General features: G+C 45.2%; 1 protein-coding gene across 3 annotated transcripts in view; it reads left to right on the top strand.

Moving 5' to 3' along the window:
* LOC117001538 (WT1 interacting protein) overlaps positions 1–17,453 on the top strand; it is an 83,372-nt gene that overhangs the window by 55,015 nt on the left and 10,904 nt on the right. For all 3 annotated transcript variants that reach the window (XM_033069957.1, XM_033069960.1, XM_033069958.1), the window contains exons 3-4: positions 2,547–2,614; positions 15,719–15,781. In XM_033069957.1, the coding sequence (XP_032925848.1) occupies positions 2,547–2,614; positions 15,719–15,781 (131 nt within the window). The remainder of the gene's footprint in view (positions 1–2,546; positions 2,615–15,718; positions 15,782–17,453) is intronic.

Below are 17,453 nucleotides of genomic sequence, written 5' to 3'. Positions count from 1 at the left end.
GGAGCAGGGATCCCAGGAGTGCAGGGATCCCAGCAGTGCAGGATCCCAGGAGTGCAGGAATCCCAGGAGTGCAGGATCCCAGGAGTGCAGGAATCCCAGGAGTGCAGGATCCCAGGAGTGCAGGATCCCAGGAGTGCAGGAATCCCAGGAGTGCAGGATCCCAGGAGTGCAGGGATGCCAGGAGTGCAGGAATCCCAGGAGTGCAGGATCCCAGCAGTGCAGGAATCCCAGGAGTGCAGGGATCCCAGCAGTGCAAAGCTGGTTCACGATGGGGTCTGGCACAGGGCAGGCAGCTGCCAAATGCAGCTGAGTCCTGCTGTGTCTGAGAGGCACTCCAGAACACTGGCTTTGCCTTTTTGGTTTGGATCAGAGGCTTCCCACTCCATCCCAGTCTGGGAAATCGTTGACCCCGCTGCTTCTGCCAGTGATGCTGTGCTAAGGAAAGAACTAGAGCAGAATCTGTGCCATTCCTATCAGCCTCAGCACTGGCAGGCTGGGGTACAGAGTGGGATGTTGGGGTCCTGCTGTCCCCCTGCAGTGCCTCAGGAGATGCTGGTGCCTCCCTGCACTGGCTCTCCTGCAGAGACCCTTCCAGCAGCCAGTGCTGGGATTTGTCCTTCAGCACCTCTGCTGCTTTCTCACCACAGTGGTGTGTGCTGAGGTGATGGCCGGTGCTCCTTCCCCTGCAGCAAACACCCAGCTCTGGGGGGAGCACAGGGGAGCTGCTACATCAGCACATCCAAGACAGGTGCCTGTTCTGGGTGGACACTTCATGTTCACCCACTAAAGACAAGTTGTGTGCCAAGGCTGGATCTGACAGAGGCAGCATGTCCTTCACAAAGCCATTCTAGCCTCTTTCCTTTTTTCCTTTCATTCCATGTACTTTACCTTTCCCTAGAGAGGTTTAACAACAGCTTTGACAAGCAAGAGGGAAGATCTAGATGTGGTTGCTCCTGCATCAGTTGAGAGAGGCCCCAAAGTCCCCTGATTGCTGTCTCAGCCCTGTGCCTTGTTCAGGGGATGGCCTAGTTTTACCTAAGACTCTCAGAGGGGATGAGCACGTTGCCCGTGTCACCAGGGTCCCCACCAGAGCCATTGGGCAGCTGGAAAGACAAACAAGAGCTGACTCCACCTACCAGCAGTATGGAGACAACAGCCCGTGAGATCCACAGCCTAAGAATGTGCACACAAAAGAAGCATTTCCCTCAGCCACGACAGTAAAACCACCAGACAACCGCATGCAGCATGTGATTTCCCAAAAGCATCAGCCCAGATCCCAACTCCTTTGTGCCACACACTGTTTCCCAGGATCAGATCACAGTGGCAACGTGTAAAAGGCGCTTTCAAACACTGAAAATTAATCATATTTTCCTCAACATTGTTTATGGAAACCATGGAGAGCACTCCTGCCCCTCTGTGCTGGCCAGCTGGCTCAGCTCACCAGCCCTCAGCACCAAACCCTCTGTGGACATCAGTGGTGTTCTGGTGGAGCTGGAGGAGACATCCAGGCTCATTCCATGGAGTGAAGCTCCGGCAGTGATCTGGGATCTGTTGACCTGTGCATTACCCTTACCCTCTGCCTTGCCCTGTGTCACTGCTGGCATAGCCTGAGGCAGCCCTGTCCACCTGGGGCAGCAGAGGGCTGCTGAGAACTCTCACGTGCCTGGGAGCTTTGGTCAGTGGGACCCTGGCAGAGCAGGAATGAGGTGAGGTGGGATGAGTGTGGTTTCCCTTCTCCCTCTTTGCTTTTACACTGGTGAAGCAGCTCTGGGGTAAGACGCCTCTGACCTGCTGTATCATACAAACTGATTTGGCTTGGTGGTTCTCAAGTTCCTGGTTTGAATTCTTTCTGTTGGGGCTTTCTGGAGTCTGCTGTGCATTTCTTCACTGTAAGGGGAGCTGCCAGGTAATGACTGTCACAGGCTTTGTCAGTTGAGTTCCACGTGGGCTAATGAAAGGGCAAATGTCAAAACTGGAATACAAAATCTCTTGTTTTCTGTGTGATTTTACTGCCCTTCCCTCTGTGATGTGTGCTTTGTACTGCTTTAGTGTTGCAGGGACCTGCTGTGGCATTGATGAGGAATATTTTTGAGGGAGGCAGGAGCATCCATCCGCAGTATCCTTTGTGTAGTGCTTTGGAGACAGGTGCTGCTGCTGCTGTTGATTGCAGTTGATGTGAGCTTGCTGGGATTTTACCTGCCAAGAAAATTGTCTCAATTTGCAAAGAAGCCTTTTCCCCCAAATAAATTTTGAGCTTAGATTGCATGTTTTTCTGTTTGAACTGTTATCAACTGGGTTCCATAACCCACACTTAAAGAGGTGACATTTAGTTGGTACCTGAGGCAAGGTTTGGAACCTGATTTGGTAAGGCCTGACAGATCCAGGAGCTTGACCCTCAGCCCTGGCTCTGGATGGGCCCTTCTGCAAAGAGAGGGGCCAGGAATAGACCCCACAGACAGGTACAGGGGTGTGCTTTTCACTTTGCATCCTGAACAGCTGGGTTTGAGGATGAGGAACAAAATTCTGATGGTCCTGTGCTTTAACAGGGAGAAGACTACGAGGAAAAGCATTCTACAATGTCAATGGCAAGGTGTACTGTGAAGAAGACTTCCTAGTAAGTAAGATTTTAGGCAATTTTTTGATTATTTTTAAAGCAAATAATTCTTTTATGTTGGCTTGTTTGCCTTGAGAGACGGTTCGATGATGCGGGGCCTCCTGCCAGTGGTGGAACTGGGAAGCATCTACCACTGCCTGCTTGGTTTGAAGTGGTGGCTGTAAAACCAAGCACATAACTGTCCATAAGCCATCACAAAGTGTAAATTACGAGAATAAACACTGGAGGTGCTCGAGCTTGGGGCTTGAATCGCAGCCACAGAGCCTGGGCTGCCAAGGCTGAGCTCGAAGTCAAACATCTGGGGAATACCAATCATAACAGGAGGGAGACGTTTGTGCCGGGAGCACGCAGGGTTCTGCACAAAGTTGCTTTGTTGAGGCACAGTTTAATCACTGCTCTGCTCACGGGGCTCTGGGGCTCTCTTGTGATTAGCAGGGAGCTGTTGGCCATGGAGGGGCAACTCAGGTTCTCTCCTGCTCACAGAGCTTTTGTAAGTGCTTTACTTTAATAGAGACTGAGTCGGGAAAAGAAAAATGAAGCCTGTTGCTGAGCTGGGTTGTTCCAAAAATAAAATATTCGTGCAATTAAGAGTGAGGATTGTGCAGTGCACCACAAATAAATGCAGACCATTTGGAATTAAGATGAAGAGGATGGCATGGCTGGGATTTGCAATTAGACAGCAATGATATAGTTCAGCTAAGAGGAAGATGAATTGCACAATCAGTATGTTGAATTTCTGCCACCTTATTTCTTGAAATACCATTAATTTAGAAGCTTTGGTCTTCCAGAATGACTTTCCATTTCTAATGAATATATAATCATGCTTCTTGCAAAGGAATTATTCAAAGTATATCCCACAAGAAAATTGTTACTGGCAGTTCAAAGTGCACAAATGCATTTCTCATCAATGCAATCCATTAAAATCATGAAAATTCCGAAAATACAAGCTATACTTGCCTTCGTGTGTCACACCTTTACTGTGAGCTGGAGCCTGTTGGAAAAGAAACCAAAATGTGTTTTGTGCATGAAATAAGTATCTTGTTGTAATTAAATGTTGTGACTGTTTTGCTTGCATTCTGGAGAGAAAATTCTTTTCCTTGCTTTTTTCAGCTCTTTCTTTACTGTGTTTCTGCAGAAGCGCAGGGAGGGGGAGAGAAGGTGGAGTGTGAGAGGGAGGGGCTCAAACCTTTGAGATTTTTCATTTGAACTGTGTTGGAATGTACTTTCCCCATGATCAAAACCTTTCATCCAGACTTAATGACATGATTGTTGTTATTAGCTTGTAATTTCAGCCTAAACACAAGAATTTTAAATCTAAAAATCTTAATCTTTTGGAGAACATTCAGTTTTCATGGGGTGGGGGGGGAAACTCTTTAGCTCAGGCATGTTCTGTAGTGGAAGATAGGAAGATACTTGCAGAGATTTTCCCAGGAAAGCTGAGATTAAGGACCTGGAAGGAATAAACTTTCTGCAAGTTAGGGAACCGTTGGGACATTTAAAGCACAGATTTAAAAGCCCAAACTTCCCACAGGTGTGTTTTAGCAGATTCCCAGTAGCAAAGGGATGGGGGAGAAGCAGACAAAGGGACACTGTGTAAGTCAGCAAAGAAACCAAATTCTGATTTGTCCCTGCTTGTGGTAATCTTGCTGCTTCTCAGGAAGTAATTGCATCTTCTCTCAGCTCCCCTGAGCAAATGTTGTAGCAAGAATCCTAGGAATTGTCTGGTATCACTAATGAAATCAAACAACCTTGCCCGTTTTAGGGTTCTGTGAACAGGGAAAGCACAAAGCTTGTCTCAAAGTTGAAAGGAAAAAGGCTGCAAAATAGCCATTAAAAAGGAAATTATTTTAACTACTTCATCCTCCCAAGTCTTCCTCTTGAACACTGGGAAACACCAATCCTTTCCAAGAAGAGGCATTTTCAGTCCAAAGCAGAAAGGAAATATTTTTCCTGTATAACTGAGAATTTCAGTCTCTACCATGACGCAGTTCTTTAGTGCAGCTCCATTAGTGCAGGATTCCCTGCTGACACCATGGCAGTGGAATGTTAGGGAAGTTAAGGCAGGGGGATAAGAAAAAGATTATTTCAAATTGGGGATCTAACTGCATCAGAATTGCATTGCTGCTGAGAAAACGCTGCCTGCTGTGGGTGTCCTTCCTCTCCCTTGGCTTTTGTTTGCCTGGGAATTGATCCTGTTGGATCAATTGGATGCTCCTGTTGGTCAGGGAGCAGGGTCCCAGCTCTGTGGATTGGCAGCCCCATAGCCCATGACCAGGTTATTTCAACCACAGCAAGGACTGGAAAGCAGAAAGCAGAAGATGTGGCAGGAGGAGCAATGCTGTCCCACTGGGGACGCTGGTGACACCCAGGTGACAGCGGGCTCTGTGTGCCTGGCTGGGTTGGCACCAGCCTTGCCATCCTGCCGCGATTCCCAGACTGAGAGCTCCATCTTTCCTTGCTCACAGTGCCACCAGATGAGCCCCTCATGTGCCTCCCAGCCAGAGGCACCCCGAGGGGAAGCTGCTGTCCTGTCAGTGGGGGACAGAGGTGGTGGCACCTGGAGGAGAGCCTGCCCCTTCCCAGCTCTGCCATTCCTGCAGAGCTCTGTCCACCCCCACTGCTGTCTCTGCTTATCCCGTTCATTTGCTGCAGGTTCTTCCTCCCCATCATCCTTGGGGTCACACTGGGTGTTGGATCCCAAAAACCTGGATTTTTCAAGCTTTCTGTGCTTTCTCGCATAAACCCCCTAAAGAACACTGCTTTGGACCTAAGCCCTTAGAAAAGGCTTCCAAATTTAATTAATAAAGTTAAAATCACAAGTGTAGTTAAATAAAAGTGTGTGCTTTCACATGGTGAAAGGTTTTGAAATTAAGGTTTTTGTAATATAGTAATCAGTATAAAACAAAAAAATTTAAGTAGTATCTCTTTCAGTACTCATCTTCCTCCTTCTTCATAGTTTCAAGTAGTAGTTTGTAGTTAAACAGTACCACATTAAAAGTCATAAAAATTTAGTTATTAAATTAAAAGTATAAATTATATAAGTGTTATTTCTCTATTAAACTGTTTAGCTTTAAAAGACCTTGTAGTTAGCTAAGTCTCTCTCCATTTTACTTGCTTCTAGTTGGTGGCTAGAAGTGTTGCTAAACATTCTATGCTTTTAACAAAATTTAATAAACAACCAAGCCCAAAGACGAAAAAATCCATTTCCTTCATATATTTTTTAATCCTAGCTCTAAGTAAAAACAAAAAACCTCCAAACAAACCATTAATGAATTAGTACAAAACACCCCCACCATTACAACTGTGTATGTTCTGCAGGCCATCCAGGCAGGACACAGTGATTTTGGGGCTGCAGTGAGTAGCACCTGAGCACTGATGGGCAGAAAAGCTGAAATGGCTCTTGATGTGATCAAATGCAGAAAATTTTGATGAAGAATGGATGTTATTTATGTGTTTCTTCCTATTGTAGCTGCTAGAAATATTGAACATCCTATAGATGTCAGTATTTTATTTCTCCTGCAGCACTGCATTTTGCTGTGCCAGACCAGCTCCAGCTGGAGCAGTCTCCAGAGCTGCAGTCAGTGGCTCAGATGGGATACCTGGTTCTTTAACTACCACTCATGACAAATCAGCTCTTCCACTCAATCAGAGGTGCTGTGTGGAATTCACTCAGTGTCATGTGTTGTCCCTGAAGCCAATATGTTGAGAAAAGCTGTTTTCCAATAATTTCAAATGTTTGGCTCTAGGGAGAGCCCTCTTGGCTAAAGTGTCCCCCTCAAGGTCCAGCCAGTGCTGGGTCCAGCTGCTCCAGGGTCTCTTCCATTTGACTGAGCTCCTGTGCGGGTCACATTTGAACAGAGCACAATTGTCACCTCAGTGAACACCTGAGAGCTTTGGCTTCCAAAAAATCAGCTGGTAAAAGTGTGGTGTGAGGAGCTGCTGGCATCAAACTTTCCAAACCGCCCCTTGCTTGGAAAAATGCTTTTGATTTGTGGACACAGGTGGTGAGTGAGTTGTGCTGGTGCTGCTGGTGAGCACTGGGAGGCTGCCCCAGGACACCCCACACCTGCAGGAGCCACTGGGTGCATCCTTTGGCAAATCATTTTCCCATATTTGCTCTTACTGAGGGCACAGCCCTCACACCAAGTGGCTTATCCTACTCTTTCTTTGCAGGGAAGAAGTGTCAGAAGTTTTTTGCCCCACTTATGCAGTTGTAGGTGGGCCAGGGATGCCCCAGTCCTGCCTTCTGTGGGGCTGGGAATGGATGGCTGAGAATCCCCTGTACCTGGAGGATGTGGAACACCTCTGCATCCCAGGGTTATTCCTGTCACCCTCCTGCTTCCAGCCCTGATTAGCTGCATATTCTCTCAGTGCTTAAAGCCTTACTGGCTAATTGAATGAAGTGAATGAATCAGATTTAAAAAAATAAATCCACGGATAATTCTACTTCTACCTAAGACATTGCCTGATCTGTGCCACTTCCAGAGGGATACTGCATGTGTGAGGAGCAAAAAGAACAAACACAACCCCTCAGACTTCACATTGCTTTGCTTCAGCTCTAGGGAAGATCCTAGTTGCTCCTTTAAATGCCACCTTAAAGTAACAAGTCCAGCAATACCCAAGTCTTGCCCCAGCCCTGTTAGGAGAGTTATTTCATGAAAGGAAATAAAACAAATGACAGTTTAATCCTTTCCTGAAAGCTCTTTGGACACAGATGGCTAACTAGCCATAACAGAGACACTGTTCCTGGTGAAGTGAACAAAAAATAAATGCCTTACTGTATAATAAATAATCCCAGTCAGATGTTCGTGTTTCATTTTGTTGATAAATTGCTGCATAATCATGGGTGAATGAAAAATAATTTTAATTTGTCTTTCCTTTTCTTTGCTTAAATATCAGGTAAAGAAATTCTTTTAAAAATACTGTTTTGCTTGGCAAGAAACACTTTTAGAATGTCACCAAAGCAGCCTGAACCTTAGATCTATTATCTGTCTCTTCTTTTTTTTCCCTCTTTTTGATAGGCTTTTCCTTTTTCTCTTGAGGTAATGAACATTATTGAGTGGGGGTCCAGTAGAGGTTAAGAAATGAGAGAATTTCCCTCAAGGGAGGAGATGAGAGGGAAAATGAACCTCGTGACAGATGTTAGTTACATTGCTTAATGCACTACTGGAAGACGCTCAGATGCTCTGGAAATAACCTATTACAGACACCACAGGCTGCAGTACATTGCATTAAGGTCATCCAAAACTTCCCCTTTTAAGATTTTCTCTTTCACTGTCTTAAAACTTTGCCAAATTTTATCATTTAGGCTGAACTTCATGCTTGGTTTTTGCCTCTGGCTAACTTTGCTGTTATTAGTTGTTGAAAGTTTCATCTAGAGCTGTTCATCCATTTCAGTGAGTAAGAGTGGAGGAACTCTGCCTATAAATCCTCAAAGAGAAAGGCTCTAAAAACTGCATTGTGCACATGACAACATAAAGAGACTGTGCACTGCAAACCTGCCTTTGGGTGTCCCCTCCCTGCCCTCCCCAGGAGGGATCTCACAGCCCCAGCAGAGCCCCTTGCAGCCCTGCAGTCTCTCTCCAGCCTTCCTTCTCCTCTCCATGCAGTCTGGTGGGCTTCTGGATCCCTGTCTCCCTATACCAGCCACTGGTCCCCACCCAGGACACTTCTCTTTGCTGGTCACCGCAATGCAGAAGTTACAGAGGACATCGAGGGCCTTGTCTTATATCCACAACTGCAAAAGTCACAGTGGTTTCAGAAATGCAAAAGTATCAGGGTGTGCAAGACCAGGAGGCAGGTGGGAAATGAAAATGCTCAGCCTTTCATGGGGGAAGGGGCAGGATATCACCTCAGGAGTAGCTGAGTGATGGGCAGAGCAGGGCTTGCACCTTCATCTCCTGCAGCACCAAACACAGCAAAGACCCTTACCCCAGCCAGGGCCCCTGGGCATGGCTGCAATGTAAATATTAATACTAATGAGGCTTTTCTTCTCAGTTTGTGCACATGCTGTTTTCCAAGCCTGGCAGTGTGGGAAATGGCCTGTCCCACTTGCTGGGGCCCTCAGAAGATAGTTTTTATTTAGTGTAATGGAAGCTGGTGTCAGCTGGAGTCAGAGGTTTGATTTTCCATTTCAGTGACTATAAATGTTTGGAAGTCCCCCTTGGGAGGGAGCCCTGGGACTGGTGCATTAGTCAGAGAGCCCATTTCTGCTAAGTGAGACTCGTAGAAAAAAATAGACTCAGTTGAAAAGGTGAATGATTGAAGTTGCAGCTTGTGTCCATTTCCTATCTAATGGGAATCACAGAGCACATGGAGTTCTAGATAACTGGGAGGATGTTGTATTTAGGAGACTTGCTGTTAGAAGCCATACTTCAGTCAGAGAACAGACAGACATGGGAGTTTATTGATATGTTCAAAGAATGATGGAATCAAGGCTTAGAAAAGGATTTGCTGCAATATTCCTGGTGTGCAGAAGCATAAGGAAGTCTGTGCTGGTTGCTCTAGGTAGGGACAGAAGGTTCCAGAGGCATCATGAATGCCAAGCATTGCTGTGCTCCCATATGCTGTGACTGAAAACAAAGGCAAACGGTTTATAGCATGTTCCCAACTGGGGCACAAGGGAGTGCAGTCATGTTGCTGCTTGTGTATGTCTTGCACAGCCCCTCCCTGCCAAAAAAATTTGAATATTTTCCTTCCTTAGTTTTCCCTAAGTTTGTATTATGCCAGTGGTCCTGGGTTTATTTTATAAATGAAGTTGACAGTAATGATGATTCATTGGGGTATGCTGAATTGAAGCAGTGGGTCAAACCTACAGACGGGCTTAAAATTCTAGTTTCATACTATCTAGGGATATAGGTCAAATATTGGCCTGCCTCTGCACTTTGGACTTGGACATGAATCTGCATGAAGAGTGTGTAGGGCTCATTTTGGGTTTGCCTCTTATTGCATCCCAATTCCACAGTGCTGTATCCTGGATCAAGAAGTTACAAATCCACTGAAGCTGGTGGCAGAAGTCCCCTTGTCTTCAGGGGGACATCTGGGTTTTCTCCAAGGGATTCACCCCAGAGGACAAAGTCTTAAAGCTGGGGCCCATAAACAATGAGAGAAGCTGAGGGTGAAGGCTGTGAGCACCATGTGCAGGACACACCACTGGGCAGCACTGGGCCACAAGAGGAAACCAGCTGGAGTGCTGAGACATCTCAGGTTTATAAAAGAGCAATACACAGGCAGTACCCAGGCCCAGATGATACTGCAGATAAACATAATGAAATTTCAGTGTCAGTAAGGTCTGTGTTCACTAATAGGGCTCTCAGCATTTCCTGAACTGGTGGCAGATTGTTAAATGAGTCTCAGGAATCACTCTCTGACACATGGCAGAGGAGACAAGGACAGTTTTTTTCTGAGAAGTATCACTACTGATTACCTTGTGTAATTATCCTGTGTATTACGTTTGCTGGTGGAATGTTGGAAGTGCCTGTTAGGAAGTCCAGTTGGTTTCATGCCAGATCATCACTCCCCTGTTCCCTCTTGAGATGGTGATCCAAATAGTCAGACTATCCATTTTTCTTAATATTACATTGAAAAGTAAATTATAATAACTGAGGCACACTTAAAAGAACTAGAGCTCTTTCTAATTATGTCTTAACTCCTGCCAAACACTTGTAAGCAGACAGCATTAATTTTTTTCTAGGGGAGGGTCAGAAAAAGACCCATGTGAGAAAGTGGCATGTTTCCACTTTGCTAATAAATGTTGGTATTAGCTGCTCTTATGTTCTGAGTTGAAATCTCTCAACAACTGTTTTGAATAAAATCCAGATAATTTTTTTCCAGGAAGATAGGTTCTTGTGTAAACAGTTTCTTTCAGTGTGTGTAGGAGATGGTAGCAGTGACAGTGAACAACCTGCAGCAGAGTATAGCCCTGTGCAGTGTGAAGGGCTTTACAGTGGGAATCAAGTCAGTAAATGCTGGGCTCTGTAATATGATGCAGAGTTAAAGCTGTTGATTCAGCCTTTTTTCTTGCTCATTGTCACTGTGAAGCTCCCACAAGAGTTTGTTAAAGGAAGGTCTAGGTAAGAAAATCCTTAGTGGCTCCTAATTAATCACACAGCAAGTAGCCTTGGTGTGTGCTCGCCCAGGGTTCCTGTAGGTACTGTAGGTGTAAATGGCTGGTCTCTTCTCAGGGGCTGTAAAATGCCTGAGTGCAGAGGCAGAGCTCAGGATCAGCTGAATTCCTGGCAGAGTTTTGTGCATGGCCAGACCACCTGCTACCTCTGTGCAGAGCATGGAGTCCTCCTTGCCCTGTCCTTGTCCTTCAAATACAACAAAGTGGAAAAAGAGAAGCAAGAAGGCAAACTGCTGTGTAATGTTTCCTCACAGACAGCAAGACAGAGTGAAGCAACAGGACATATGAAAGGCTTTCAGCAGGATGAAGAGTAAGGTTCTGGACTATTTTCCTTTGGTTAATCTGTCACCTGCCACAAGGCTTCTTTATCTTTGAGCCTGAGAAGGCCCCATTTTGTCCAGTTTATTTTAATCACTGAATTTCAATATGTGTGTAAAAAATAACAACGAAACACCATCTGCATGAAACCAAATTTGATATTTGCTCCCGCTCTTAATGCGATCCCATGAATTTCTTACATTGTTGTGTCCCATGTAGTAAGGGTCCCATGCAGAGAGCAAACAATGCAGCAGTGAGAAGACAGATGCTCTGCTAATGGGAAACCAAGGAGCAGAGAGTCTGTGAGGGATTACAGGCAGCCTGGGGTTGGAATACATTATTAGCATAGCACCCAATTCAGAAATTAGTTTTCAGAATTTAGTGCCTGAAGCATTTTGGCAAAAACTCCTTATCATCCACTCAAAAGCTCTTAAAGCCTAACAGAGTAGGAATCTCAAGCCTGGGCTGAGCAGCCCCGGTGGGTGACTTTGCAGTGCTGCACAGTGAATTGGGGATTTTACAGCTTCATACCATTACCGGGGCAGCAGCTGCCACACCCACTGAAATGTAACCCACTCGCTCTGCTTCCACAAACCTTCAGCAGGTTTTGAACATCCTCATCAAAGCAGCAAATGGGCCTGAATGAGATTCCAGGGTCTGTTTCCAGGAGGAAGGTTTTGTTTGGCTGAGTGCATAACAGCAGGGAAGAGCAGCAGCCCCTCCTTGGGCACGGTCAGGCATGTGAGGGAGGAGCAGTGACATGTCTTTTCAAAGGCTTGACATTGCCTAAGGTAGAAAGTTTGGGTCCTGAAGCCTTTTTCAGGCACACTGTTTTCTGAATGTTTTTCTTTTGAAAATCACGATGGGAGCATCAAACTTTAAAAGACCCCAGTAGACAACCAAGATTTGCTATAGGACTGAGAACAGGCAGGAGAAATTGTATCTCATAGTACTTGGTGGGATTATCCTCCATGCATAATTGTTCATTATATGCTCAAAATTCATTGTTAATTTCTTTTAGATATATTGCATATTAGAGAGAGGAGTTATAAATCCCAAGATTATCACAGGAGGATACTAACAGGCCTAAATATTCAGGACAGAAGGGGTCTTGTTTTCCTCTTACATTGAACAAAGAATCTTGGACAGGATCATTAGAGATTTTTTTTTTCCCTGTTTGATAATCAAAGTATATTGGACAGCAAACAAAAGAAAAGTTCAGCCAGCCAAGTCTTCTACTTTATTTTTACTCTTCTATTCTAACATAATTAACATATTTCTCAAGGTTTATTTTGTTTCCCAGAATCCTATTTTATGTAAGTATCATTGAGGAGCTGAATTACAAAGTCTCGATTTGTGCATATAAAATGAGATTTTATTATCCTGGTACAGAAGACAAGGACAAGGTAAATAAGGGAGAAAACAGTTGAGACCAGACTGAGAAATCAGGAAAAATAATATGCCAGCTCTTCAACTTGCACTTTGTTTTCTTTGCATCCTGGTGTGTCCAGCATTGTACTCCTGAGTCACAGAAGGGAGAGTAAAGGGTAACACTTCATTTTCAGCTTTGAATTTCAGAGCTGGTCTTTCAATAACAACTTCTCTCAGTGTTTTTATATATGCTTAAGGAGTATCTGTAATGAATATTAGGGAGAGTTCAAAATTATGCTTCCCATTTGTTGTGGATACAGAGTGTCCATAGACTTCTGACTGTTTTCATCCAGTCTGAGATTGGTCTGTATTTACATCACTTTAGTGCTCTGCCAACAAAACCTTTTTTTTAAGAACCTGGCACAGAGTAAGGCTAGAATTGAGCCCCACACTGCTTGGATCCTGGATGAAATTGTGCCTGTGAATACCAGGGGAAGCAGAGCTGAGATTTGGCTTCTCCATGAGGGTCTTGCCTATCAGCCTGTGTCACTTCACTGCTTCACCTCAGCCTGTTTTTCACCTTTCCAGATTGGGAATGGGGGCTGGTGTGCTCTAAAGCTCTTTTTGCTCCTCCTACTCTGCCAGTGGTGAGAAAGGCTCCAAGTGCGTATAGTGAAACCTTCTCCTCTCTGTTACCTGCTCACAAGCTCTGGGATGAGAGTGCTTCCCCCTCCCAGCCATGCTGGGAGCCCACCCTGGGAAGCTCTTGGTGTGCTGAGAGACAATAAAGAGGCAGTTCTGCCTTGACTGCAGTCTGGAGCAAGTCACAACGCCTCTCCCCTGCACACACAACATCTGGGAAGGTTGTTAATAATCGACTGCTTCAAAGACAGACCTTGACAATTTTAATTAGTGTTTTAAGACTTTTAAATTCTGCCTCTAAAATTCAAAGCTTCGTACAGTAGCCCTGTTTGAACACTCCAAATCAGGATCAAACAATGCAAAGAGGCAGTTTACAGTAAGCTCCAGAAATGTTGAAAAAGGAATTTATTGCTTTATGTCCACAGCATTGCCATCCTGTAGAAAACAGTGCTGCTGCTGCTACACTGGGGCTGTTACTCTTTTCCAGTTCAAATAGATTTAAAACACAAGCAGTCCTGGATCCAACCCTGATCTCACTGAACCAGGCCTTCAGTCTGTCTGGGATTGACCCTGTGACCAGGAGAGAGAAGAGTGCAGTGGTAAAGGACAGCTCCCTGAGCCTGTGGAATATTTTGTCACTGCTGTTAGACTTACTGCCATTTTGCAAAGTCTTCTTAATGGGGTAATCCACTTCTGGATGTGTTTGTCTAATAACAATTCTCTTGTTAAAAACAAATCATGGTTTTAATTTAATAGGGTTAGTTATATAAAGAGTGATTTTGTGTCAGCAAAGCCTTTCTTTCTGACAAACAGTATAATATATGAAAATCTAGTTAGCAATAAATGCCATTAATCTGACCACTATGCCATTCTCTTCCTGGGGAATAATGTCCCCTCTTAATCAATAGCTGGGTGAATGCTCCTTTGCATTCCTTATCAAATGACAGCCAGATGGTACTGGTAAATTCATTCCAGTAGGATTTTAGAATTAGCTGGGTTTGTACTGTTGTTAATCCTCTGCTGTCTGTGTCACTAGGACCTGCCCACCTGTTTCCAGTAAGCCTGGAGTTCCCAGCCCTAGGAAGCAGTCTAGCCAGAGGGTTACTCAGCCACAGGGCAGCCAAGAAACTTCCCAAGCACTGAGACCTTTTTTCTGCATCAGTAAGAAGAAAGCAAAATCAATATAAGTTGTATCTTGCAGAAATAGCCATCTAGGACTGCCTGCCTCTGTGTTTGTTCCTCTACAACTGATCTCCTCTAGGGAAGTTTCAAAGTTTCTTAAGACTGCATGAGCTGTGTTTCTTAGGGCACAGTAAGTTTTGGGCTGTGACAGCTGCTATATCATTTACTGACTTCTGGGCCCATCAAGGTGCCTAAGAGACCTTTTCCTTCATAATCACTTTGTTGCATAGCAACAGTAATTTTGTCTCCAACCTATTGATCCAACATAACATGTAATCCCCTCACTCTAATAAAAAGGAAAACATATGGCAGCTCCAGGCAGGGAACCACAGGCTTTTGAAGTGAGGGGACAGTTAATCCCCACTAAACCAGGGGGGAATGGAGCAAGATACCCACTCTGTTGGGGCTGAGAGGATGCATTAGGTGCCTGAGCCAATTAACCTGTGTTCTGGGAGAAGAGTCTGGTTTGCCTTCATCCTCCCCTTCCTTGTCTTTTATTTTGTGCAACTAAAGCATGAAATGTGCTCTGCTAGAAGAGCATCACTGTGCAACACCCCCAGGTAGGTGGGCACCCCTTCCCTCTGGCAGGGTGGTGCATATACAGCTCTCAGCTGAGATGGGGCTGCAAAGGGTGAGGGGAAAGTTCAGCCCCTGCAAACACCAGTTTCAAATGTACATGGCTGGAGTTCCTCAGGAGGATATCTCTTGCTTGTAGGCTGTGGTTTGGTGGGTCAGTCTGATAACCTGAATGGTTTTCTGTACTTTGATACAGAGGGCTAAAATCAGACCTTGGCATCTGAAACAGGATGTGCTTTGGGGACAGGAACACAAAGTTAAGGACAGGACCACTCAGGCAGGGAACACAGAGATTTGGTCCCAAGCAGGCAAAGCATCTCCCCACAGCCATCCTTTGGCACTGACCACCTTTCTGGGGTACCCTACTGCTGTCCTTATTGTGCAGTGAGCCCAAGCTCCTGTGAGTGCACTGCTGGATTCTTCCCTGCCCGAAAGGCTAGGTATCCACAAGGCAGCTAAATCCTTCTTGGGCCTGGCTTCATTTTTCTAGCTTGCAGATAGCACTGAGTGAAATGTAGGTCCAAAGTCTGAGGTCACTAATTTGGGCAGGATTTTGGGAGGTGAGTCCTATGTTATTTAAAACAACCACTGAAAGAGTGAAAGCTAATTTCTGCACATCAAATACAAACTTTCCATACGGACTTTAAAAATAAAAAAATCAAACTTACAATAATACTGTTACATTGGGAATCTCGGTGGAAATATTGCAGTGGATCAGAAGGCCAAGCTGAACATGCTGCAAGAGCAGAGTGAAGGCTTCTGAATCACTGTCTTCCAAACCTGTGTCATACACAGCACAGGCTGGAAAATAGCACAGCCTTCACCTACAAGGTATTTCTGTGGCTAGAGGAGTGGCTACTAATGATCCTTTCTTTCTGTCATTTTAACAGTATTCAGGTTTTCAGCAAACAGCAGACAAGTGCTTTGTTTGTGGACACCTCATAATGGAAATGGTAAGAGACCTAAACTCCTAATGACAGGTAACTTGGGAAGTGTACTGTGAGACATCTGTTTTTCCCTAGGCTGGTATTGTGTCTTCACTGCTGTCAATATAGTTTTTGAAACTGAGGTAGCAAATAAAAATACTTTCATGCACTATTACTACTATTAAGTACAGAAAGTTGGGCTTCTTTGCTACCTAAGAATATGGAAGGCTGTTATTCTGCTATTTGTGAGTTAAAACAGAATTTTAATACTAAGGGGGAAAGTAGAGCACAGCTTTGTGTGCGAATATGGTAAAGGAACATGGTGGGTGTGCTCTGTAAGGTACTAGATAACAAGAGCTCAGAGTAGTGCGTGGAAACTGGGATAGAGCAGAGAGGAACATTATCAATAGTCCTGAGGTTTGTCACCTGCTCTGTGACTTGCTTTGTTTTACCCTCTGTTACTTGTTCCACATCATTTAAAATGCATTATTGTCACTGGGATTTGTAGGGAGCCTGTAGTCAGAGTTACTTTTGTAATAAAAAAAATCAAAGGGCTTTGGGTAGGCCAGATACTACTGGCATCATTTCAGTGGGTGAAAGTAGGAAGAGTTTTGTGTACTCTTCCTAAGCAGAAATTCCCAAACAAAATGAAGTGGTTTGCACAATGAAGAAGGGGAGATCCTGTAGTGTATCTGTTTTCCTCCTGCTTTAAAGTGTGCATGAACTTCCATGTGCCTAAGAGAAGTAGCTGTTGTGTTGCACATTGGAGGTTCAGTCAGAGCTGGAACGGAGACTTCACTAATGAGGATTCTGGCTCATATCCTGGCACCACTGGTTGGACAAGGATATTGTTCGTTTTAGCCCAACAGCAAATATCTGGAGTTGTGTCATGCTGGGAGGGGGAGGGGTCTCCTGATCTTGCATGCTTTGAGCTGGCCCTTAATTGCAGAATCCCAGGCAAGAGTCCATAATATCTCACTGGTGGAGCTCAGTAACTGGAAGCTTGGCAGGTGCTTGTCTGCCTCTCTCCCATCAGCAAGTGTGCTCTGACAAAAAGAAACAGCTCTGGGAGCTCCAGGAACTCAGCATTCATCAAACACTCTCATTTGGCTAATTCTGGCAGGTTCCTGCATGGCAGTGCAGCCCAGCCCTGCCGTGTGCTGCCCTGGGGCAGAGCTGGGGCTGTGCAGGGCTGTGCTGGGCTGTGCTGGGCTGTGCTGGGCTGTGCAGGGCTGGCTGAGGAGCTGCCCTGTGCTCAGTGCCTGTGGCTGCACAGCTGGGCCAGGCTAGCACCACAACACACTCCTGCAGCAGCACCAACCCCAGCACAGGGACCAGTTGGCCTTACCAGTCAGAGTCTGATCCCATTCAACAGGGCTTCCTCAGAGAGGGGAAAAAAAGGTTAAATTAAATTGGCCTCTTTTTTTTCTGTACTTATTTCCTCTTGGTTTGATCTTTCTTCTTAGAATCACCTATAGGGTCATGGGAGCTTGGTCTGAGTAGATTTTTCATCTCAAGCTTCCCAGCAGCTCCAAGCTGAGCACTGTGCTAGCAGCTGAAATTTTGAAATTACCTTCCAAAGATACTTCTTACACCCAAAATGTATGAAATCGGTCTTATAACCTGTTGAGAGCTGCCTGAAAGTGATAACTGGGTCTCCCCCTTCCCAGGGGCTTGTTCATGGGCTTGCAGCATCCTT

Source organism: Catharus ustulatus, chromosome 11, assembly GCF_009819885.2.
Source record: "Catharus ustulatus isolate bCatUst1 chromosome 11, bCatUst1.pri.v2, whole genome shotgun sequence".
Classification (NCBI taxonomy): Eukaryota; Metazoa; Chordata; class Aves; order Passeriformes; family Turdidae; genus Catharus; species Catharus ustulatus.
This window is presented reverse-complemented; position numbering and strand designations above follow the sequence as displayed.